This window comes from Punica granatum, chromosome 2, assembly GCF_007655135.1.
Source record: "Punica granatum isolate Tunisia-2019 chromosome 2, ASM765513v2, whole genome shotgun sequence".
NCBI classification, from domain to species: domain Eukaryota; kingdom Viridiplantae; phylum Streptophyta; class Magnoliopsida; order Myrtales; family Lythraceae; genus Punica; species Punica granatum.
Genome location: NC_045128.1, coordinates 16,243,946 through 16,268,177, shown reverse-complemented (window position 1 = coordinate 16,268,177; position 24,232 = coordinate 16,243,946). Strand labels below are relative to the sequence as shown.

The 24,232-nt window shown below is 39.2% G+C and overlaps 1 protein-coding gene across 2 annotated transcripts; it reads right to left on the bottom strand.

Moving 5' to 3' along the window:
• Positions 1-7,887: 7,887 nt before the first annotated feature.
• Positions 7,888-18,063, bottom strand: LOC116195371. Of its 2 annotated transcripts, none has more exons than XM_031524519.1 (11): positions 17,148-18,063; positions 16,290-16,566; positions 15,985-16,170; positions 15,235-15,384; positions 14,693-15,151; positions 12,063-14,264; positions 11,006-11,199; positions 10,743-10,898; positions 10,235-10,469; positions 9,132-9,445; positions 7,888-8,749 (listed from the first exon to the last, which is right to left on the bottom strand). In XM_031524519.1, the coding sequence occupies exons 1-11, from the start codon at positions 17,900-17,902 to the stop codon at positions 8,440-8,442; spliced, it is 5,238 nt and encodes a 1,745-aa protein (XP_031380379.1). In that variant the 5' UTR covers positions 17,903-18,063; the 3' UTR covers positions 7,888-8,439. The 2 variants fall into 2 exon arrangements, with proteins under 2 accessions (XP_031380379.1, XP_031380380.1); XM_031524520.1 differs by having other exon boundaries at positions 16,290-16,555; positions 17,148-17,285.
• Positions 18,064-24,232: the final 6,169 nt, after the last annotated feature.

Here is a 24,232-nt window from a genome sequence, read left to right as displayed (position 1 = left end):
GATGAAATCCGTATCCTCTCAAAGCATCTGCAAATTTACAATACCAATTACGTGAAGCCTGTCGAAGGCCATAAAGAGACTTTCGAAGGCGACAAATCATCCCTTCTCTTCGTGAAAAGAAACCCGACGGTAATCTCATATATACTTCTTCATCCAAATTCCCATGCAGAAAAGCATTTTGCACATCCATCTGATGCATCTCCCACCCCCTCGCCACTGCTACAGTGAGCAAACATCTCACAGTGACTAATTTTGCTACAGGAGCAAAAGTCTCATGGAAATCAATACCTTCCACCTGAGTAAATCCCTTGGCAACTAAACGTGCCTTATAACGCTCAATACTTCCATCTGCCCGTCGCTTTATTTTGAACACCCACTTACAGTCTATGGGTCGTTTGCCAGGAGGTAAAGTTTCCAATGTCCAAGTCTGGTTCAATTCTAAGGCTCGTATTTCCTCCGCCATTGCAGTTCTCCACCGAGAATCGCGAACCGCCTCCCGATACGTCTTAGGCTTGATATCCGAATCAATAGCAGCCAGATAAGATAAATCATGACTATTAGAACCAGCACGTGCTAGATATGTTTCAATGGGATATGGCGTACCTGATGGTTTCGGTGGAATGGGTGGACAAGGGGGGTAATGTGTGGCAACATGAGTAATAAATTCCTTATCTTTATGATCCACAAAATCCCTAAGATGCCTCGGTGCCAAAATTTCTCTGCCCGATCTCCGCGAAATCACGGGTTCCCGGACTCTAGTAGTCTGTTCAGTTGAGAGGCTTTGATTATCCTCAGTCTGCTGGGCCGAATTCAGTTGGCCTTCGGGCTGATAATTCTGTACATGGTCTGGGCTGGATATGCTCGGCCCATTAAGATTGCTTGGCTGTGGACTGGACATCACATCCCGTGCGGCCTGTTCATTCAATTCGCTGGGCTCGCTTGGCAATGGGCTCTCTTCTCCTTGTTCTCCCAGCCCATTGCAACCATTCAACCGTGGGCTACCCATTACATTGCGAGCTCTTATCCGTTCTTCTGATATCAGCCCGGACAAATTCAATCGGCCCTGTTCACCACCATCCCAAACTCCTTCATCATCATCCCATATTTTATTCATCTCCCCCTCTCCTCCAGCATACTCCTGGGTCTGGAAAAATAGAGGATTCCCCGCATTCATTTTAGGACGTCCGATCCTTTCAAACGGAAATTCATTTTCGCAAAACTGCACGTCTCTTGAAATAAAAAAATTCTTCTTTCTCCAAATCAAACACCCGCCATCCTTTCTTCCCATGAGGAGAACCTACAAATATACACCTCCGAGATCTTTCTGCAAGTTTATCCTTGTCACGTGGTCGATGGTGCGCATAACACAGAGAGCCAAATACTCGTAGATTCATATAATTCAGCTTTCTCTGGAAAAGAATCTCATAGGGACTTTTGCCTCTTAATACTTGTGTTGGCATTACGTTAATCAAGTGGGCCGCCGTCGCAACACTTTCTCCCCAGAAACGTGTTGGAAGTGATGCCTAAAATAATAGTGCACATGCAATATTGAGGATATGCCTATACTTCCTCTCGACCCTTCCATTTTGTTGCGGTGTGTCCGTACATGACGTCTGATGTACAATCCCATTACGAAAGAAGAAATCCTGCAGTTCTCGAGATAGAAATTCCAAACCATTATCGCTTCGAACTATCTTAACAACCGTTCCAAATTGATTTTTGACTAAGTTGCAAAAGCCCATCAAACTTTCTTTTGCCTCTGATTTATCCTTCAACAAATACAACCACAATGCCCGGCTATGATCATCTAAAATAGTCAAAAAATAACTTGCTCCAGATATAGTTTTCTCCCTATAGGGACCCCATAAATCACAATGCACAAGATGAAAAGGAGCAGAAGCTTTATTCAAACTCAAACTGAACTGTAAACGTGTCTGTTTAGCACGAAGACATATATCACAATTCTTATTCTTTAAGCAACTAGAATCGAAATTAATTTCCTTTATTGTAATACCACTGGATGGATGTCCAAGACGTTTGTGCCAAATATCTCCTGAGCCAACTCCCAATGCCTGACAAGCCAACGCCGAGGACGCCACCCATCGTAAGTAATATACCCCCCTCTATATCTCACCCAGTCCAACTGTCTTCTTCGATTCGCGGTCCTGTATAAGACATATCCCGGGTAAGAAAGTCACAATATAGTTCATATCCTTGCTTAGTTGGCCAACCGATATCAAGTTGCAATTAAATGCCGGCACAAATAAGACATCCTGCAAAATAAACGAATCTCCAAGCCGAACATTCCCCACGCTCGTTGCTCGAGTGGAATTCCCATTAGGAATATAGATAGAGAATTTATCATCAATTAATGTCAAATTACTCAGAAAATTTTCACATCCTGTCATATGTCTCGAGGCACCAGTGTCAATTATCCATTCTCCTTTCTCGACAAAAACGAAATCATCATTACCAACTAGCGGCTCGTTCCGCCCTTCATGAGCTGTAATCATGTTTAGAAGAGTCTCGAACTGAGCGCTGGATAAACCCGAAAAGGAATTCCCTGTGCTGCTTGACGCTCTTCCATCATGGACAGCGTTGACTGCAGCTGAGTGCCCTCCACCCCACTGTCTGGGTTGTCCCGTGGAATTGCTTCCTCCACTACTGGGCACAGCGAGATCATGAGCTGCGTTGGCTACTGCCAGCCGTCCCCCTCTATTCCACTGCCCTGCTCCTTGTCCTGATCCTTTCCACTGCCCTGCTCCTTGCGTCACCTGTTTTCCACTGCTCCCCGATTTCTTCCCTTTGTTCCTGTTACTTCCATCTGCAGGCAGTCCATGGAGAGCCCAGCAGGAGCTCTTCACATGTCCCGATCGCCCACAGTGATCACAAATCGACTTTCCCTCAGGAGTCCACCGTTGTCCTTGACGATTTTCGCTCACGCTTCGGGCTACAAATGCTCCCAGCTCTGCTCCCCCTTCGGGCGTTCGTATCGCGTCTCTAGATCGGGCCACAACATGCTGCTTCTCCTCTTCCGAAATCATCTGATAAACCCTACTCATTGTCGGCAAGGGTTCGATCCTAAGTATGTCAGATCGAACGCCTCGAAACTCGTCATCCAAGCCCATCAGAAATTGATAAATTTTCTCCTTCTCCCTCTGAGCAACGTACCGGGTCGCTGCATCGCACGAGCATCCTGGGGATTCGAGGTAATTCTCGAGTTCATCCCACAGTGTTTTGATGCCCGAGTAGTACCTCTGGACAGTCTTGCCTCCTTGTCTGTAAACACTGATGTCCGATTTCAACTGATAAATTCTCACTTCATTCCCTTGAGAGTATCTCTCCTTGAGATCGTCCCAAAGGGTTTTGGCCTCTATCGCATATGCTGCACTCGGCTGGAGTTCTTTCTCGAGCCCGTTGAAAATCCAGGCTAGGACTAGGGAGTTGCACATCTCCCAGTTTTCCATATTAGGGTCTCCTGCAGGTGGCTTTGGAACTCTTCCTTCCACAAATCCCAGCTTTCCTTTAGCCGTGAGTGCGATCTTCATCGCTCTCGACCATGTCAGGTAGTTTTCTCCATTCAGGAGGCAGAAGGTGATTTGCACTCCTGTTGAATTCGACGTACTGATCCTGAATATGGCCGAAGCCTGCATCCCTTTCCCAGAATCCTCAGCCTTCTCTCCATTCCTCGCCATCCTTCCTCAGACTAATCCCAGGTTCCAGAGGTTTGCTCTGATACCATGCTAAAGACAAGAATTGTCTTGAATGCTTGAGTTTATTCGATGACCAGACATTACATATATATACATCGCTGAAGAGGAAACTAGAGTAAGCTAATTCTAGGTGAATATCAAAAGGTGCCTAATATAGGGAGATTACAATAAAAATGTATATTACAAGATGTATCCCGAGATATTGTCATAGGAGATTTAGCGTATCTTGAACATATCTCGTAACAATATTGTCCTTATTTTGTTCGTTTATGCTTTATGCTGGTGCTATTCTATTTTGCTAATAGTATTGAGTATTGCATTGCAGAGCCATCCAAGTGTTGTGTGTCTTCGATGAACTATCAATTTTTGTTTTTGTTTTTTAGAGATCGCGCAACAGGTGTTAGGGTGAGTCTTTTGAAGACGCACTAGAGAAGATAGATCAGGAGGAAGCAATGGAGTCAGGAAATAAAAAAAGGAGATAAGGATGATGTTGATAATTTTCTAATCCAAGACTTATTTCAAGCTGGAGGAGTGGATGAGATGAATAGTTGGCCTAGTGTTTCACAAAAGCCTCACACTTTGCATGGCTAAAGTTCAACAAGCACTTATGTTCCACCTCAAAGTCAAGTTGGTGAAGGTATTAAGCTGCCATCTCAGAGTCAAAGTGGAGAAGCGATTAACACTCTACTAAAAAGGTTGAGAGAAAAGGTCTGAAGAGAATATATCTAGTGATCCAATTGTTGATAGGTTTTGCTAGAGAGGAGTAAGTGATGCTTGGATGTTTCTTGCTTAACAAATGGAGATATTTTAACCTTTTGCTTTGCCTTGGGGTATTAGCAATAGATTGCTATCATGATAATAAAACTAGGATCAACAATGACTATATTTTGGATGAAAATTTAGTCGTTTCTTATGTAATTGGACATGACAACTATCTTGTTATTTCTTCTAATTCTATACTTACTATGGACTATACTGGGTACACATGTGTACTAACATATAACAATATACAATAGATGTTATTATATGTATGTCATGGTATCCCATCTGATATTTGAAATTCTCTTATCTATATATTATGTAGTGGATCTTAAATGGTAAAAACGTAAAGCTTATAGTCTTTATTTTCTTTAGATAGTCAAAATTTAAAGGGGAATGTTAAATATTTATTGGTTGATTGGTATCTTGAAGATGGCTGGATTAGAGACAATTGTATCTGGTGATAGGTGATGGCATGATTCCTCAGTCAACTGTTAGGTGGTTGCATAATTCCTCAGTCGACTGTGTCTTGGGAGCAAATGTCTGTTAGAAAATCGAGCACGTGCGTAGTGAAAACTTTAAAATCAGTAAAAAAATCAAATTTTTATCGCATTATCGTTTTAATAAAAAACTCAAGATCAAATCTTAATATGAGAAATCACATTCTAACGAATAGATAACAATATATAATGAATCCACAAGAAAGTCAATACATTTATACTTACTCTTGCGGAATTCGGCTTGTTTCGATCGATGGATGGAACCGTCCAATTGTCTGGTCTTTACGACCACATGAACGTGATACTACCGAGGATAGCCTCCTCTAGATCCGTCCACTTTGATCTAGGTCAACAAACTCGGACAGAATCACCGCGGAAAGAGAAGATCTCTTCAAGGATGTCTTGGACAATTCCGATTCATCGAACCAAGACCGGATAGGCCTCCGATTGGTGAGGGCAGTAGAGTGGCTGAGTTGATGTCTCTCAACCGACTTTCTCTTTCTCTCTCTCTCTCACTTTCGGGTCTTGAGAATAATGACACACGTAGGGTTAATCACTAGATATCATATCTAGATATAGATTTACCCTAGGGATCTAATTGCAATTATTAATTAATCAATATTAATTAATGACAAATTAGTCCTTGCACTTTAAGTCATCTAATGACTTGCCCTCCAAGTAAGAAAGAAAGATCATTCTAGTCCTTGACAAAAGTTTGTATTAATAGACAATTTATTTATAGAAACTCTCCAAATAAGGAAACTCTCGTATTTTCTTAGTTAGATTTAACTTTGATGTTGAATTCTGCTTTAGAATGTGCTAGTACCCTTACAACCATATTGCAAGCCTCATTCAATTCCTAATTAATTTCCTTAATTAGAATTAATTGTTTTCTCGGCTTAAACACGCTCCATGTGTGTGACTAACTAAGTTCATCACCAAATGTCAATGGGATTATAATGTCAACTCATTTGACATTATTAGAAACTTTTTCTATAACCAAAATGCATAATTCCCATAATGCTCTCAGCTCCCAAAGTTTATGATAATCAAAGTAGTGATGAATGTATAATTAAAACATTCTAATGAATCTGTGACTGTAAATACCATGTATAGAGTCCCTTCACAACAAGATCCCGATCTAGTCAGAGTTATGGTAAATGTGAAATCCTTTAACCGACCATATGGATTCTCCGATTTCATTCTTAGATTTGTAGAACTTAAACATAAACCTTTTTTTATTTATTTACCCTGACTGAGGATTTCTCGATCTAGAATAAAACTCACATCCATATGACATTTTCTCTCTTTACTCAAGTTAGTGAATTCCATCTTAATCAAACACCTACTTCCAAGTATTAGAATCACTATCTGCCTAATACTCGTGCTAAACACAAATACTTTAGCAGTAGCAAATTCTAATCATCCATATATCATATAGTGTTCTATCTCAGGTCCAAGGACTATGTGCACTAATATAGTCTATATAATATTCATTGACATTAGTAAATTACCGTATGAATATTATCTGAACGTCACGTTCGACTACTTATTATGGAAGCATCAACATGTCTGTCATGACAACAGTTGTCAAATAGCATAAGACTCACTACTTTATCTTCATTAGTAACTATATACCAATCATAGATACAGACCGATGTGACAATATATCCGGAAAGACACTGCCCAGTTAAGTCTCGAACAGTTTAAAGATATTCTTACCGAAATACTCCATCACTCATATTCTTTAACTCTTTAAGAGTGAAACATTTAAAATATCTTTCTAATAAACATTAACAATGTATAAAATAATAGAATAAAATTTATTGTCATAAAAGAAATTATTCAAATACATAAACTGACTCTAGGGCATATCATAGTGGCCGCATAATTCCTCAGTTACAAGACCGCAAAATTCCTCAGCCAATTGTATCTGGAAAGTAGCGGACTGCATTTCCTTGCATAATCCATCAGCCGACAGTATATGTGATTGCATGATTCCAGTACAGGTAGCTACCAAATTGCTAAGTCAACAATTTTTTTTAAAGATATTTACTTACCAAATAGGGGGCGTTATTGTAAAATAACATTAATTTCCCTCAATTTATTGTACATACCAAACATTATACTATCAAATTTACTATCTATACTCTCAGTCATCCAATATATTTACCAAATACAATAATTTCAAATTTCTATCTCACATTCCCTGAAAAATGCTAGAATGGGCCAATTTTCCATGTTATCTAACGATCTGCGAATCCCCTAAGGGACTTGTTGATTGCGATTGGAAGACCTCTTACATAAAACCGTCTACCTTTTTCTAGGCAGAGAATTAAAAAAAAGTAAGGCAGCTTTTGAGATAATGTTGCGTTTGGTAACGGAATATAATTTGATTTTACATGATGAAGACAAAAATAATTAGAAATTTTTATTATTAAAATTGAAGAAGAAAAAAAAAGTAATGATTGTATTGTTAAGTTGAGAAAAAAAGTAATGAATAATTTAGAGAATTTAATATTAAAAAATTAATTGTAATAATAAATAAGAAAAGTATGTGAGAAAATTTATTATTAAATTAAAAAAGATAAAAAAATAACAATTATGTTATTGAATTGATGAAAAAATAAAATAAAATTAAGTGAAGTTATATCATACTCTATTGCCAAACAAAGTTTTTCGGTTACAGTTACAAGTGGAGAACAAATCAATTAGCTTTTATTATTTCACTCTAAAATTCTAAGTTAAGATCCACTAATATATATATATATAAAAGTTAATTAGTATAACCATAATAAACATAAAAACAAAATTATTTCAAAAATAGAGTAAAGTACAGTTTACCCTCCAATTTTTTGGTCTAGTGGCAAAGTGCCATCTGACTATTAAAATATTGCGTTAGGAGAAGAAATAACTAAACAATTAACAAATACATAAAAGGGGGGGAAAAAAAAAGGAACTTTCCCAGAGAGAAACTGAGGATACCCCGCGCAATGATATCATAGCATACACGTTTTCCGTTTGCCATGGCCATCTTTTCATTCACTCCACTGACCTTTAGCTATACACCTCAACTGCACATGCGGGAATTGGAGAGAACCTATACAGGCGTTTGGCCATAATTACAGAGATCAGCAGACACAATCTATACCTATACAGAAAAATGTGGATTCCCAAAATTGGTTTCTATATCTAAACCGAGTTGCTCCCCGATTAGTGGCACCAAGGTTTTGACTTGAATCTCGGCACGAGATTGTGACCAAGCTGTTCCATGACACTGTGGAGCAGCTCATTGATTTGTTCATTCTTTCACGAGCCAGTTCTAGAAGTCAGTGATTCTCAATCTGTGGCAGCCTCAATTAAGCCAAACAAGCTTGATTCGAGCTTTATCTGGACTGTTTGCTGACCATAAATGTAACATTCTTCGTAAATGAGTACCACGACAACCATCTTATGAAAATGTGCGGTCATTCCCTAACTGTCCTTGTGAGCTGCTGCTGCTTCATGCTGCATTCTCTTGGATAGAAAATTATTGCCATTACAAGAGCAAACCAGAGACCAACCACCCCGCTGAATGGCTGGAAAGGGTGGGTCCCCACAATCCAGAAAGGCGCATTAGGTGCAAAAGTTAGAAACCCGCCTCTTTGTAAGATGTAATTCGAAGCAATTATCCCAGCACGCAGTCCTATGGGAATGGAAAGGTTGCCTTCGTTCCTGTGCCGAATCCCGAACAAGCTCACTGACAAGAGCCATAAACCAGGAAGTGCCCAAAAAGGTCTGCAATCAAACAGAACAATCAAAATTACTAATGGGGCGTTCAATGATAATTGACCAGAATGTAGATGAAAACAGCAACTCGAAGGAACCAGACCGGACCAGCCTGAAATTGCCCTGGCGATCCTTTCATTGGATTTCATTGGATCGCATCTTAAGTGGAGGGGAGGGGAGGGGTGGTGTGATGGTATATTCTTAAAAAATTTAAGCATTAAAACTCATTTAACCCCGGTTTCAGATCCATCAACTCATGCTTTGACCAGACAATATGCAGTGAGAGACAGATAACTTGTCAAGTATAGCCAATCCCGAGTCTACATTGCAAAAGAAATCCCGAATAATCCATTGACTGGATGCCATATCATCATCTGAAGGAAGAAAATACCTCTGAAGCAAAGAGAACGCCAGTCCAGAGAGAATAATGCCCCAGTGATACCCAAGATCTGCAGAAATTTCTTCAGGAAGCCAAGACCTGAAAAGCAATTCTTCTACGACTGCAATGGCAATTGCAGCCACAAATCCTTGACCAGCCAGTGAAAGAACTTTTGTGTAAGCCTTGAGCTTTGCTATAGGATCTAAAGAAGGTGAACGGAGACCAGGAGGCCAACAAAAGTTGGTGCAACCTATAGAAGAATTCAGGATCTGTATTGCCAGAATGAGCATCACTCCCCCTACCAAGCCCTTCAAGAGATCATGGACCTGCAAAGCTCAAATTAGCCAATGCACGGAGAATTTATTCCTTATATAACAGAGCAGCTTTTTTGTTGAATCAGTGCACAATGAGTAAAATGTATAATAAATCGGATTTATATATTGCCATTTATGCAGAAGCCGTTGATGCAGAGAAGACAAAAGCCCCAATGGATATCAATTTTAAGCGAAGGAACAAAAGGTAAGAACAAGATTTTCTCTATTACTAGTCAGATTGTGTGGATACAAAGATCGGTGTGAAAATAAACAGCGATTTAACCAGGTACCTGGAAGACAATTTTACAAAAGAGAGGCAACTGAATAAACTTACGGATCTCCAGAAAGACGTAGATAAGCCTTTAACATCTAATTACCAAGATGTCCAAGTGTTTCTTGGAATAAGTTGACTCTAAAGGCTATGTCAAGGTAAAGACCTTAATGAGACCTTAGCAAATATTTTGTCAGGAAAAATAATATAGAAACTGTTAAATTCATTTTCGACAGCCGACAAAATATGTCAAATTGTCTAACTGAAATAAAGCAAAGCCCAGAGTCAGGGATCAGTAATGGAGTCAATGTCACCAAGAATAAAGAGATACCCTCCATGCCTGATTTTTCTAAAGGAAGAAATTAAAGGCTTTTCCATATCAATGAGCATTTAACTCCCAAGGATGAATCGTAAAAGAAATCTTCAATCCTTCTACTTGCAGTGTTTTAATGAGAGTCTTTATAGAGGTGTTGAGCTTTTTATTATTCTGGCATTACCAGCAGAGTGCATCTATATAAATGAATTTATACCTTCTGCGATGAGGTCAAATCCAGGCCATATTGCCTAAATGGCTTTTCATAGCCACGGATTCTCCTGCCCCACAGCATAACAAGTATTATCACGGCAGCATACAGGCCAACAATGCAGGCAACTTCAGCAATCTTGGAGGGGCTACGGGACATCCAGCTTTGCACAAGAATTGGAAGCAATGGAACAAGAACTGGAGACCAGAGCACAAGAACCAAGCACACAAACGCAACAATCCTGGTAACATTGGAAGGTGGAGATGTGATTGTATCAGTGTTCCCAAAAATAGTGTAAAGGTAATATAAGGAGATCCGGTAATGAAAAAATATGACCACGTGATGAGGTACATCCAAGCAGAGCATATGATTCTGCATCTCTATATTTTTCAAATGATCATTATATCATTATTTAATCTGGATCCAGTGTGTGATGCATAACTAGATAGACGGAGCAGAGAAAAAGGGAAATGAAACTATGAAGACAGGTGAGGACATTTTTTTCCTGGATTACCTTTGAATAAGTGGACGTTCCGCTATATGTAGAAATGAAATAAGCTTGTTGGTGAAACCCATTGCACCACGTAAGCCACCCCAAAGCAAAGCAACTTTTCCAACCAGCCTCAGCAGTCCACCTCTCTGACCCCACTCTGCCAAGATTGCTACCAGTCTGAGGAATGGATATGCAAGAATCAGGGAGGAAAAGCCACAATACATTTCAGAACAAAAACAATAACTTTTGTATGCTAAAACCGAGTAGAATAGTGTGTTAAAGACCTTTCTTGATCCACTTCACCATCTTTTGTAGGCACAACAGGAGCAGCAACCGACATTGCTTTCTCAGCAAGGCTTGTTACTAGGTTCGTATGGTCCTTTTCAGATGATACTTCTCCAAGCTCCTTTTTATGAGTTCCTTCCTCCTTAAAGGACTCTGATGAAATTCCAACATTCTCATTGCCTTTGCCCATTTCCTATGTTATTAAAATTGCTAAGAAGGATGAGTAGAGATATATTCTGGAGTAAAACCCACCACTCTCTAATATGGTTTTGGTCCAGTAAACTGAATTTTAGATCAACAAACAGTGAAATCAAGAATGCAAAACAGTAGTTTACATATCTATATAGTAATAATTGTTTGACAGTACATATATCAAGTTCGATCACCATGCAAAGAAATAGCACAAAATAAAGTGAATCACAACCAGATTAAACACTCCTGGTCGAAAGCAAAATAAATTTCGCATTTAAGAAAATTTGATTAAGTGCGTAAAAGTTAAATATAAGTTTTTTACACTGAAAATCAATGGGAGGACAAAGAATAGATTACAGATAATGGGATTATCTGCTTATTCATTAAGTCGAAAACTACTTAATCGGTAAGTAAATAGGCTCCACATAACAAATTGTCATTTTTACTTATCTGTGAAGCCTTGGCCAAAAAAATAAAAATAAAAAAACAAAAACAAAAGAAAAAGAAAAAAACTCATGGTGTAGGGAACCCTTTCAAAAAAAAATTCTCTCATCCTCACTTTTCCTCCCCTCCTCTCATCCATCTCTTGAATCAATTAGTAACAAATTTCTAACAATTTTTTAAACAATTAATTAATTAATTTACTATGTTTCATCAAACACCACCAAAGATTTTGCAGCAAATAAGGGAAAGGATATATATTTTGAAGTTACACGTTCTTGCTTTTGAAAAACTTATATGCATCTAAGGAACAAATAGAACAGTGTGGACAGAAGCATCGATAGGCAGCAGAGACCCTCAAACGGCTGGGCAATAGTAACGAAGGAAATGTTAAGTGAGCATCTAAAGAGATTTACCCCCTACCTGTTGCTTCACCAAGAGTGCAGAAGTGCCCAAAGCAGCAGTAACAACACCAACCATCACTTGCCTATTGCGTGTTTCCTTGCTCTTGTCATTCTTGTCTCCAATTCGAAGCCAATCATCTGAATTATCTTTATCAGATTTCTTATCTGGTGGGCTATCAATCTCTCTGTTATTAAGCTCCGTGTCACTCTTATTCCGGGACATTTCCACCAGAGCCGTCTCCTTCATCAGAGATTCACTAAAGATGTTTGCCCTATCTCTAGTACCATCAGTAGTGTCCCTTTCTATCGTGGCATTATCATGTGCACTGACCACATTGAAGAACTCCCTCAAAGCAGCAAGGCAGGAACCCACAACAACACCCACAGGGAGTACTCTTTTCAGATAATTCGTTTCCTGGACAGCTGATGAAAGTGCTTCAACTATAAGCTCTCCATGTAGGGTCCCAATCTTCTCATAAGAATGGTCAATGCTGTAAGTCCTTGCTTTCAGATCTAAAGCTAGATCCTCATCGCAACTGACAGCTGAGCACACAGCATTGGCAACTAATTCACAATCTACTGCAAGAGAAGGCTCCATTTCCTTCTTATCTTCTACATTCATTCTGCGATCAACTTCAACCTTTAAACAATCCAGTATGATCTTCTTAATGAAGTGCATTAGCTGGAAAGATCCCATGTCATTGGTATGGGCATGTTTTTTGATTCTATCTTTTATCGCGTATTCTTTAACTGGAGGCTGTACTTCTTCAGAATCCATTACAACATAAGTGGTTTCAATAATTTCATCCGCTATATCTACATTTGCAGAAGATTCATCCTTAATTGTGCGGTTAACACCCATCCCAGTAGTACTAGCAACACTACCAGTAGAGTCTCCATTACTTCCTGGTGGTTCTAAAAGCTTCCACTGGCCTTCTTCAGGGATATAGTCTAGCAGCAGGGCTGCAGTTGTGTCCATGTCGAGTGGCTTAGTTGGAAGCTTTGAAAAGAGGTACCTGCGTATATATTCATCACGAAGCAAGCCCCCATAAGGTTTTGTGGTGGCATACAATGGAAGACCATTTAATAGTCTAAGCTTGTCAACATTATTAGTATCTGAAAATCGGCTATTAACTAATTGATTACTCTCAATGTTTTCCCCTTTACCTATTCCATTAACTGTATCCTGCCTCCCTGAATATTGAGCTAGCTCCTCCTCATGAAACCCATTGGGATGAGAATCTGAACCTGATTCCTTGTTAGAAACTTCTTTCTCTTCAATAGAAACGCCATGGGTTCTTTCCTGATTCTGGGATGATGCACCAACCTCCTTGTCCTTGACAACTTTTCCATCTCCATCTTCATTGTCTGAACCTTCTTCCAACTGAGATATCATCTCTTCCAGCACCCCAAAAACGCTATTCACTGCCACTTGGGTAGAATCATCCATCCCTGTCAAGGCATCTAGTGCTTCTGTCACTGAGAAGGAAGGGGTTGAGTTTGAAGGAGATTGCATGCTTTTGTTTTCTTTCTTTTGATCATCATTCTTGTCCTTTTCTGCATTTGGGACCTCCGAAGAAAATTCAGATGATGACTGAACGTCTTCTGCAACTTTGGGCGATGTCATATTCTTTTCCTCTGATAAAGAATCTGGACTTCTCTCCTCACTCTTCTGCCTGTCTACCAATTCTTTTGCTGCTGAATCAGCAAGAGCATCAGCAGTCATATCTTCCGACCCACTTGCTGTCTCAGCTCTACTTGGAATAGACGAATCAGAAGCTTTTTCTCTGGAAAGCTCCTCAGAGTCGAAACTATTTTCCGATTCACCAGTACTTTTTGTTTCATCTTCAAAACTGCTAGCTGATTTACCCGAAGATTGGAGCTCTGACTCCAATCCAGAAGAATGCCTCAGCTGATCGCCATTAAAAGAACCATTTTCTGAGCCTGAGTCTTCAGCCTTGGCCATCTGATCCGAGGACTGATTATCCTTAGAGGATGCGATTTGGCTAGAAATATCATGAACAGACTCTTCTTTTTTTGCCTTCGACATTGGGGAGAAATTAGGAATATGACCAGTGTCTAATTTATTCAGCTTCAAGTTAGCCCCTTGTGCTTGCAGAACTCCCGATACTGCATGGGTAATCTTTCCGCGAACATCTTCGGGCACCGCATCATGTAAAGCCTTCATGAGTGTCTCACCTTGGCTCATAGCAGTCAGAACCTGGTTTTTCAGATAATTATTGACGAATATAAAACGTATCAATTGCAAGAGCAACAAAACAAACTACTGCAATCTCAGAAACAGGATCGAAAACTATAACTGTCCTAAATACATCATTGAATTGTTCTATGTGAGAAATTAAACAAATAATCGAACGCCATAAAATCAAATATAGATCAATCATTGATATTGAACAACCCTTGGAGTAAGAAACCTAAATGCGTCTAATAGATTCGGAGACAACTCCAACATCTACATACCCCCACTGGCAATATTTGTTTCTTCTGTTACTTTTCATTGTAATAGCACCAAGAGACAATGGTTAATCAGCTAAAATAGTCCATATGGCACCACAAGCTATATAACATATACATATACCATATGCCAGAAAAGATGAGACAGATATAACAGATGTTTCAACACATTACCTTCATTTTTTTATCTTCTGTCAGCACTCCAGGCATAGTAACATCAAGCATGTTCAAAACCACTTCAGCTGATCGTAGCACCTGTCCTCTTTCAGTATCCATAGAGCTCTCTCCCTCTCCCTTGACCAACTCTGCATCAACAGAACTACTCTGCTGCAACCCTCCATCTTTTACAACCTTAGCTACATCGTTTACTTTTCCCAATTCTCTTTGTTGATCTTTCATGGAGCCGAAGATTGGAGTGGCTGTAATATCACCATCTTCAAGCATCCCACTCATTTTACCAATGGAATACTCATCTACCTCATCAAGTTCGAGGAACTTGTTGATTTTAGTGCTCTGATTGGATATATTGCCTTCAACCAGAGAGAGACCTTTCGAAGGGTTAATGCTAATATCTATATTTTTCAAAAGAGGATGTCGACCTTTAAGAAGTCCAAGTTCCACTGCTGCAAGCCACTGCAAGTATAACACCACAAACGTTCAAAGTAAAGAAGTAGAATAGAATTATCAGACTTGAAAAACAGAAGTATGTTTACTACCTCGACTGTGAGATGCTGACACCAGGAGAGAGCATATGTATTGCCAGTATTAGCAGATGGCAAACACGAACATAGAAGCAGACTTGTGTATGGATTTTCAGCTATCTTTCCACGAGGAATTGAGAAAAGTGGCACTGTTCCATCATCGTTCTAGTAAATTGGGAGCATGTCATCAATTAATCTCGTTCTTTATCCACTTCTATATTTGAAATAACAGGTACAGATTATGCAAAAATCACTTCAAGAAACATGCAGAAAGTGTGAATCTATAACACAGACGCCAATTTGATGTGCAGCACACACATAAAGATATAAGAGGCATGTGAAATTAGGCAGACCAGAAGTTGAAAATGCATATGCAATGGGGTGATCCACATAAACATAAATACCGAGAGAAAGATATAGTCAAATACTCCTGACATGCAATGGCCATTTTTAATATGTCAAAGCACAACAGCGAGGAGAAAACTCTTGCAAGAAAATATTACTCAAGGATGTTCTCAATGAATGGCATATTCTTTTATAAGTACAAAATAATATAAAATGATTTTCTTATTTCAGAAGATCCTCGAGTATTTTTCCTTGCTAGAGTTTTCTAATATTTTACGGTCCAGTTTTAGAAAATATTATTCTAGGATCTTCTAAATATTTAGTAGAAAACACAAAAACACGATATATATATATATATAGAAGTATGCATGAGTATATAGATCCCCACACTGCCATTCACTGCTATCGAATAACAAGTACCTGTATAAAAAGTACAGGAACCTTAACATTCCCGACCAAATCTCGTGTGCTTGATCTGGAATAGAAGTCTTCTACTGCCTCAAATTCATATGGTACCATAGATATTGCTCTCTCAAAGTCACGGACAGAGTTTGTCGACAGGGCCTTTTCTACATCAAACCCTTTTGCCTTGCCTTGAAAGAGCTCCTAAGGAAAAAGAAATGAGTTTCATCAATATGACAAAGTACAAGACTCAGTAGTGAGACAAACAGCAACTGATACTCACAAAAAATGAAAATAGCCGATGCTTTTATGCAAAAGGGCACCTTATTGGCTCGCAAAATATCTTTTAGTCCACCAGCAAGCTTCTCGTCAATTGCAACATGATATGGAAACGACCTTGTGGCCTCCTCCAAATCGAAAGGATTATTTATGCAAGTTGCAGCAGTAAGCGGTGTTTTCTCTCCAACTTCTGCAAGGTACTTTGTCAGCATATTTGCCCCGAAACCCCAGCCAACACCCATCAGTGTCGTCCACGGTCTTGCTTTACTGATAAAGTGAATCGCTGTGGAGATATCGTCGCTGTCAGCAGCTGTAAATAACCTACATAAGGTGAAGCATTCAGGAGGTCCTCCTATTATAGTTGGAACGTAACAAGATCGAAACCGAGAAATTTGTCACATATGACTGGAGTGGTCCCAATATCTTGCTGCAACAGATAAAGCAGCAAGCGATAGATACCAATCTCCTTTCTCTAGAAATAGTACTTGTAGTGAATATCACCCATCTCGGATCCTTAAAAAATGACCGTATGTTTCAAGTCTGATAAAAGACCCCAGCTCAAATACAGCTCCTCCATCAAACAGAGGCCGACTACCAATACACCATATGAGATATCAAAAAGGTTCCCTCAACTGTTAAACAGACAAGCATTATTTGCATCCATCGCACAGCAACATCAGATAAACTAGACTACTAATACCCAACACAGCATTTTATTCAAAATAACCTATAAATCAATGAATAGCATAATCAATGACGGTCGCATCTATCGTTGAAAGTGGCATCATTCAAAAATTGGAATCCTGTAATCTACATCATGATCCCTAACTAAAGCTGAGATGGGAATCTAGGCGAACTCCAAATTTCTGAGCTTAATCACTGCTAGTAAACAATAACCTAACCTTGCAGTAGTAAGAGGTGACCCAGCACACCCTCTCGGGTTCATAACCACGGGGAAGAAACCTCGCTGCAGAGCCTCAAGCACGAAAGCCCTCACGTCCTCATGCATACTCCCCTCAGCCGTCCCGGGCACCAGCAGCAGAGTAGAGTCCAATCCCCTCTCCTCCTTCAGGTCCAAATTCGCCGGCCAATCGAGGGAAATCACTCCTCCATCCTCCGCCCCAATACACAACCTCTGGTACTCCAACTTCGGCTCGGAATCCTTCCTTCTGTGATCAACCTCGGGGATCCTCACTTGCATCCTGCCGGAACTGAGCTTCACGAAGTGCCTGTCCTCCTTCACGAGCCGCTCATTGACGTCCTCGAGCAGCTCGCTCCCCACGAACGAGATGGAAGGGCAGCGGAGGAGAACGAACCTGTTGAAAGGAGTCGGGCTGGAGAAGAGGATCCACTCTCCGATGTCGCGGCGATGCGAGCCCAAGCTGCCGCGGCCGGCGAAGCCTTGGGAGATGGAGAGGGCGGCGCCGGACGCGAAAGCGAGGGCTGAGGGGAGGAGGTCATTGGGGGGGAACTGGGAGGCGAGGGAGTGGAGGAGGTTCTCGAACTGGGACTGGAAGGTGAGGTGGAGGCAGCGGAGGGGGCGGACGGGGATCGGCTTGAGGCGGCGGCGCTTGTAGACGCGGAATTGGGGCTCGCGGGGGAAGAGAAGGGAAGGCCGGGACTTGGACGGAGACTGCAGGTGATAGTGATGGTTCATCTGAAGGATTTCCGAGCTCGCTCAGTGGTAGGAACGAGTGAGACTGAGCTGAGAGGAAGGAGTGAGGGGTGAAAGAGTGGAAAGGAGGTCGGCGGCGGAGGCGGAGGCGGCGGCGGGCACCGAATGGAGATTGATGTATGGACGCTAAGACGGTGCTGGAGGCGGGTAAAATTGACGGTTATGACATTCAGAGAGGAAAGATAGGTGGGGCCCACAGGTTTTCTTTAATTATTAACTTTTTGTTTTATTATTATATTATAAATGCTTGTGTTCGTGATTAAAAATTCAGAGTGCGTTTGGATTTAAAGTTGAGTTGAGTTGAGTTTTGATTTTAATTGATTTGTAATGATTGTATTATTAAATTATGAGAAAAAGTATGAAAAAGTAATAAATAATTGAGAAAAAGTAATGATTAAATAATGATTGTGTTGTTGAATTATGAAAAAGTAATGATTGTAATGTTGAATTGAAGATAAGTGGAGTTGAGTTGAGTTGAAATTTTTTAAAAAAACAATGGGTAATTACACTGGTGGTCCAAAAAGTTTCATTAATGTATCAAGTTGGTCCAAAAAGTTTTTTTTGCTACTTGATGGTGCAAAATGTTTCAAAAATATAACATGATAGTACAAATCGTTATCTCATCATTGACACCGTCAAGCGAAACTGACGTAGCCGACACATAACTCTGATATGTTTTTGGGAGTTGATGAAACGTTACATGATGGTTCAAACTCTTTTGAAGTTGTCACTTAATGATCCAAAATATTTTACAGATGTAACATAATGGTACAAAATATTTTACAGATGTAACATAATGGTACAAAATATTTCTTTAATTAACTTAAAGGTTCACCCATGTCAACGGCGAGATAACGACGTCAATGGCGAGATAACGGTTTGTACTATCATGTTACAACTTTGAAACATTTTGTACCATCAAGTAGCAAAAAAACTTTTTGGACCAACTTGATACATTAGTAAAACTTTTTGGACCACAAGTGTAATTTATCAAAAAATAAACATGTACAAAAGTTTGAATTTTATATAAAAACATTGAATTTTTCTCACCGTCCAAATACAAAACTTTGAATTTTCTCACCGTCCAAATACAAAATTTTGAATTTTATATAAAAACATTTGCATAAGCTGTACAAAATCTTTTTATACAAAAATCAAAATATGTACAAAAGTTTTGATTTTATACTCGACTCATGACTGAAAATTAAGTCGCAGGACTCGAGAATTTTCCTATATTACATTATATTATATTATATTGTATTATATTAGCTTTTGGGGGCTGAAAGGCTGAAAGTAATGTTAGCGTTCCGCTGGTAAAGGATCTCGAAGGTTCTTCCTGTTCACGAGTAAGGCCTGAAAGTAATGCCTCGGGATTTGCCATATGGGAACTGCCACGTTCAGCTGGACCCAACAACATGAGTCCCACGTTCGTTGGCGTGTGCTTTTTGGTGCCCCCTCTCTCCTCTTCTGTCAGTCCGATGGAGATAATTGATTAGTCGATATTACTTAATGATTGCTTTAACATATAGGGAAGGACGGAAATTTACATTAAGATTAGTTTATAGGCTTGTCTTAACGAGGAGTTATTGATTTATTTATTTGTAGAAGCAAACAAGTTGAATGATGACGTAGCTCATGATGTTGGTTTCGAAGGAAAATTTTAGCTTTGGTGGAGAATATAATTATGAGTCCAATGATGATGAAATTGATTTTAAGGGATTAAGCGATCGTGAATATGCAATTTAACATAGCGTTTAGTATCAAAATTAAATTTGATTTAGTTTGATTTAGTTTGATTCAAGGAGATGGAAATAAAAGTAATTGGAAAAAGTATTATGAAAAAATTTGAAAAATAAGATAAAAAAGTAATTATTGCATTGAAATTAAAGAAAAATATTGAATAATTGAGAGAATTTAGTATTAAAAATTAATTGAAATAATAAATAAGAAGAAGTATCAAAGAGAATTTGAAGAAAAATAAAAAAGTAATAATTGTGTTGTTAAATTGAAAAAAAAAGTTAAGTTAAATAAAGTTTCTAAACAAACAAACAAACATGTCTCATAGAAAATACATTGAAGCTATGAGGAGCAAGAGTTTTAGGAGAAGGAAGAGAAATAGAGGAGAATCTATGGATCCACAGGCAGTGGAAGAGGCAGAGCATTTTCAGGAGGAGCACATTAGGCAAGATGAGCAAGGCGAAGAGGAGCCAGATTCATGCAGGAGATGCTCAAGAGCTAGGAGAAGAGGTACCAAGTTGCGGCATTATTTTGCGAAAAAATCAAACTAGAGCCGAAAATGGAGGCTCGATCTAGTTGAAACTCAAACTGGTCTGCCTCTCCTTAATTTTTCTGAAACGGATAGTCTAAATAGAAGGTTGTCAAATCTAAGGTAGATTTAGTCTGAAATGATGCCTTCGTCCCTGGAATTAATAGGAAATTCCATTTGACCCTTTTTGATGTATTTCTCGGTGTAATTTGATTTGAAAATATATTTTAAATCCCAAAAAATACTTTTCTTTGTAGAATTCGTCTGAAAACATTTATTTTTTAACATGAGAAATTAGTTTCTCATATTCTCTCTCTCCTAGAAAATGGAATAACAAAGGGAAAACTTTGTTTTCTTCGAACGATTTTGAAAGGTGACCCCTTGTTCGGGTTCCCGAGTATGCTTTAGTCTAAGCCGGGTCAAAACGATGTGCTGACAGAGTTGAAATGGAAAAGTCTATTGCTTGAAAACCAATGCCAGCTTGTAGCTTATCAAGTTAATATTACCAAAGGCACTGGAGAAAACCTACTCCAGTTAGCTACGTACATAGCCAGCATGTTCTTTTTTGGGTAAAGCTAACATGTCCTTTTTAATTAGTAAGAAAAAGTGGATGATCAGCACAAGACTCTAAATTTGGCATATATGGATAAATGTGTCATATTTAGAATCGACAGAACCACGTTCCCCTTAGATATGTAGGTGGCAAATGCGGATGCATGTATCGACTTTCATAGTGAATTCCATAGGTGGAGTTCTCAACTTCACCTTGGTATGGTAATATCTCCAAGAAAGTTACAGAAATGGGAAATCAGGAGAAAAATTTGAATTGGGCTTCAAGTCATCCGAGAGACAAATTAATCCACAATGGCGATATGAAGAAATTTATCAGAAGAAATGGGAATTTGTATGATCATCAAACTCTCAGGCGTGCTTTCTTTCTTATACCAGATCTTATGATATTTTTGCTCTTAATTCTTATTCTGTAGATAGATGTTTTCATTGCACAACATTTTCTGTTCCAAAGGCAGTCATAGAAAGTTTGCAACTATGCTTGAACAAAGGGTATTAGCATAAGGGGATACATACTTATCGATGTCGATTATCACAGTGCAGATGTTTGGGCAAACAAGAAGCAATTTTTATTGGCAAGTAATTTGTCCTGATAGTTATTCACGTTATCTGTTCTTGACACCCGTTGGATAAGCTATTAGCTAGATTGAGCTTTATCATGCAGAACGGCAAGAGCTTTACCCTTCTTGTTAGTGGTTTTCTGCCAAATGCTTTTTGCAAAACTGGCCAACTGTGAGGGAGGTACTCGTATATTTCAGTTTGAAAAAAAATGAGATGATGCATAAAACTTTGTTCTTGAGTTAGTTGCATTTGCTCTCCATGCGTGAATGAATGTTGATAATTTTGAGTTCAGTATGAATTCCTTTTGTCTTCGCTTGGTATGTAGATGCATATTTACATATATACATATTATTTACATATATAATTACATATATGTTAGTGTTATGATATAAAGCAATTGTCAAGAGCAGTTACCTTGATACTAGCATATAAATTATTTCAAAAAAAAGTATTATAATTGTAATTTAAAGATCTAAAAATAGCGTAGGATTATATGGGTTCTGTGGACCTAGGAGGGAGAAGTCAATTGCACCGGCAGGCACGATGGTCTGCTGGAATCTGGAGCACCACTGGAGATCATGAGCTCGCAATGCCTCAATAGATCGGCTGCGGTTGAGCGGGCAGGACCCGCTCAAGATGCAAGATAGCCGGAGTGGGATCAGCCTCACAAACAACCATCAAAATAAATAATAAAGATATCGCATATGCACGAATGATCGCCATGTTTAGTGAAGCTACAAATCGATCCTAATAGTTAATGTCCGACAACAATTCTTTCAACGTAAACTTAATAGACCAAAAGGGTTTGATAATTTCCAATTCTAATTATAAAGTTCACCGGATATTATATATATATATATATATATATATATATATATGTATATGCATATATGTATATGTATATGTATATATACGTGGGTTTGCACGGATATCGAGTATACCCGGAACCGGTCAGAACCTACTCGTTAGGGTAGGGTCCGGGTAACTCGTATTGAAAATATGGTAAAATTCGGGTATTAAAATAAGTAATCGGTAAAAACTGGTTCCGGTTCTTATATATAAGGTACCCATAATCGGAACAGAAACCAATACCCAAACTAAGATAATAATTTCTCCCATTATATAAATATAGTTATATTTAGATATTCCTATATTTAAAAAACGTAGTCACTAAGTTAAAAAAAAAAATCTAAATCTATGCCGATATTCTGATTTGTGTGATCATTGATTATGGATGGACATTTTCGATTTTATTTAGTGAGATAAAAAAATTTACAAATTCCAACAAGGTACCCAGAACTTGTAGTACAATACAGGTTCCGGGTAGGTTTCGGTTACTCAATAGGGTGTCAGCACCCCATTTTGGCTCACCAGTTCGAGCAACGCCTATCAACAGCAATTCAGATTACGACTTGAGCATCGATACAGAAGAGGGCTCGACAGAGCAGCAAATTGTTATTCATTCTCAAGTCAATAGAGATAAGCAAATGATTCAAGCATATGACAGAAGAACATACAGAATCATCCAGCAACATACAGAGCAAACGGACAGCTTAAACAACATCCAAACCAGCATTTTTAGAATACATCGTTGACAGTGCTATTTTTCACTGGTCCGCTCGACCATCAGAAGATAGTCAATATTGGGCTTCAAGAATTCCTCGCGACGTCAAACAGATGAAAAGTGTCTCCGAACACATTTCGCAGATCAACTGCTCCATACAGAGCAATTTCAGAATACAGACAACTTTCCAGTGGAAGTCCAAAAATCCGGTTCATCCAAGAAAAGTTAATGCCCGATGTCAAATACAGTCATGTCCAACAATTATGCAGAGCATGATCATTGCTTCAAACTGTCTTTCAGAAGTCATACAAACTCCTCTAATGACTCCCGAACGATAGAACAAGCATATCATTCAACGGAAAAACTTATCTGAAGACTGGTATGGTAGAACATCGGTAAACTAAGTTAGCCATGCATTGCCCAGAAAACTGCAGTGGACATATGCAATTGGGCAAATCACACAGCAATATCTCTTTCAGTTTCCCAAGTGACCTCCGAAAAGCAGGAAAGTCCGTTTTCAACGGGAATTCATAAACGGAGGTCCTTTTCATGGAAACTTGACGCCGGATAGTTGGCAAACCCAATGCTACTCATCTCAACGCTCAATGTGAAATCATCAGACAGAATCTCACAATCCATCTAGACCCTCAGAACACCGTTTTAGGGTTTCAGATGTAATTTTTCAATCCTTCGAGCCCAGTTCTCAACGAACAAAGATTACAGTGATCTCCGACTCGCCCAAGCAACTCAGAAAGCATTCTGAGAAATTCGGCTTCGGACTCTTAGGACATCTCTGGCTTCACATTGACAATACCGGCTTATTGGTCAATAATTCAGTCTAATTGACAATGCATGTCAAAACGACCAATTCGGAATACAGACAAGAGATGCGCATTCTGAAATGACTAACTTTGCTCTGAACGCCTGAAATGAGCAAAACCGACTTCCGAGCCAAAAATCACACAAATCTTCCTTTGGGCAAAATGGAGGATTTCGGGCTCGATTAAATCATTTTCGCGCGTGCAATGACAATTCGACGTTCGTTTGCTCCACGAACCTCGAACACGCGATTAATCGAGACCCGAACTTTGGCCCGAACTTCCCTTGTGTACACGTGGGGTCCACAGTTGTTCATGACCAGCCGTGACATTGCCCAAACCGCCCCTCTCCCTTGGCTTCTTCCTTCAAGGCAACTTGCATTTGTCTTCCACTTTAAAATATCTAAATGTTTGAAGACGACACTCGAAGCTCATCAATGCTCTTATCTCTTCTCCATTAATGCAATGGATGAGGATTGAGTTGATATTTCCTTAATAAATTCGGATCTCCTAAGCCATGCCCCTTAATTGCA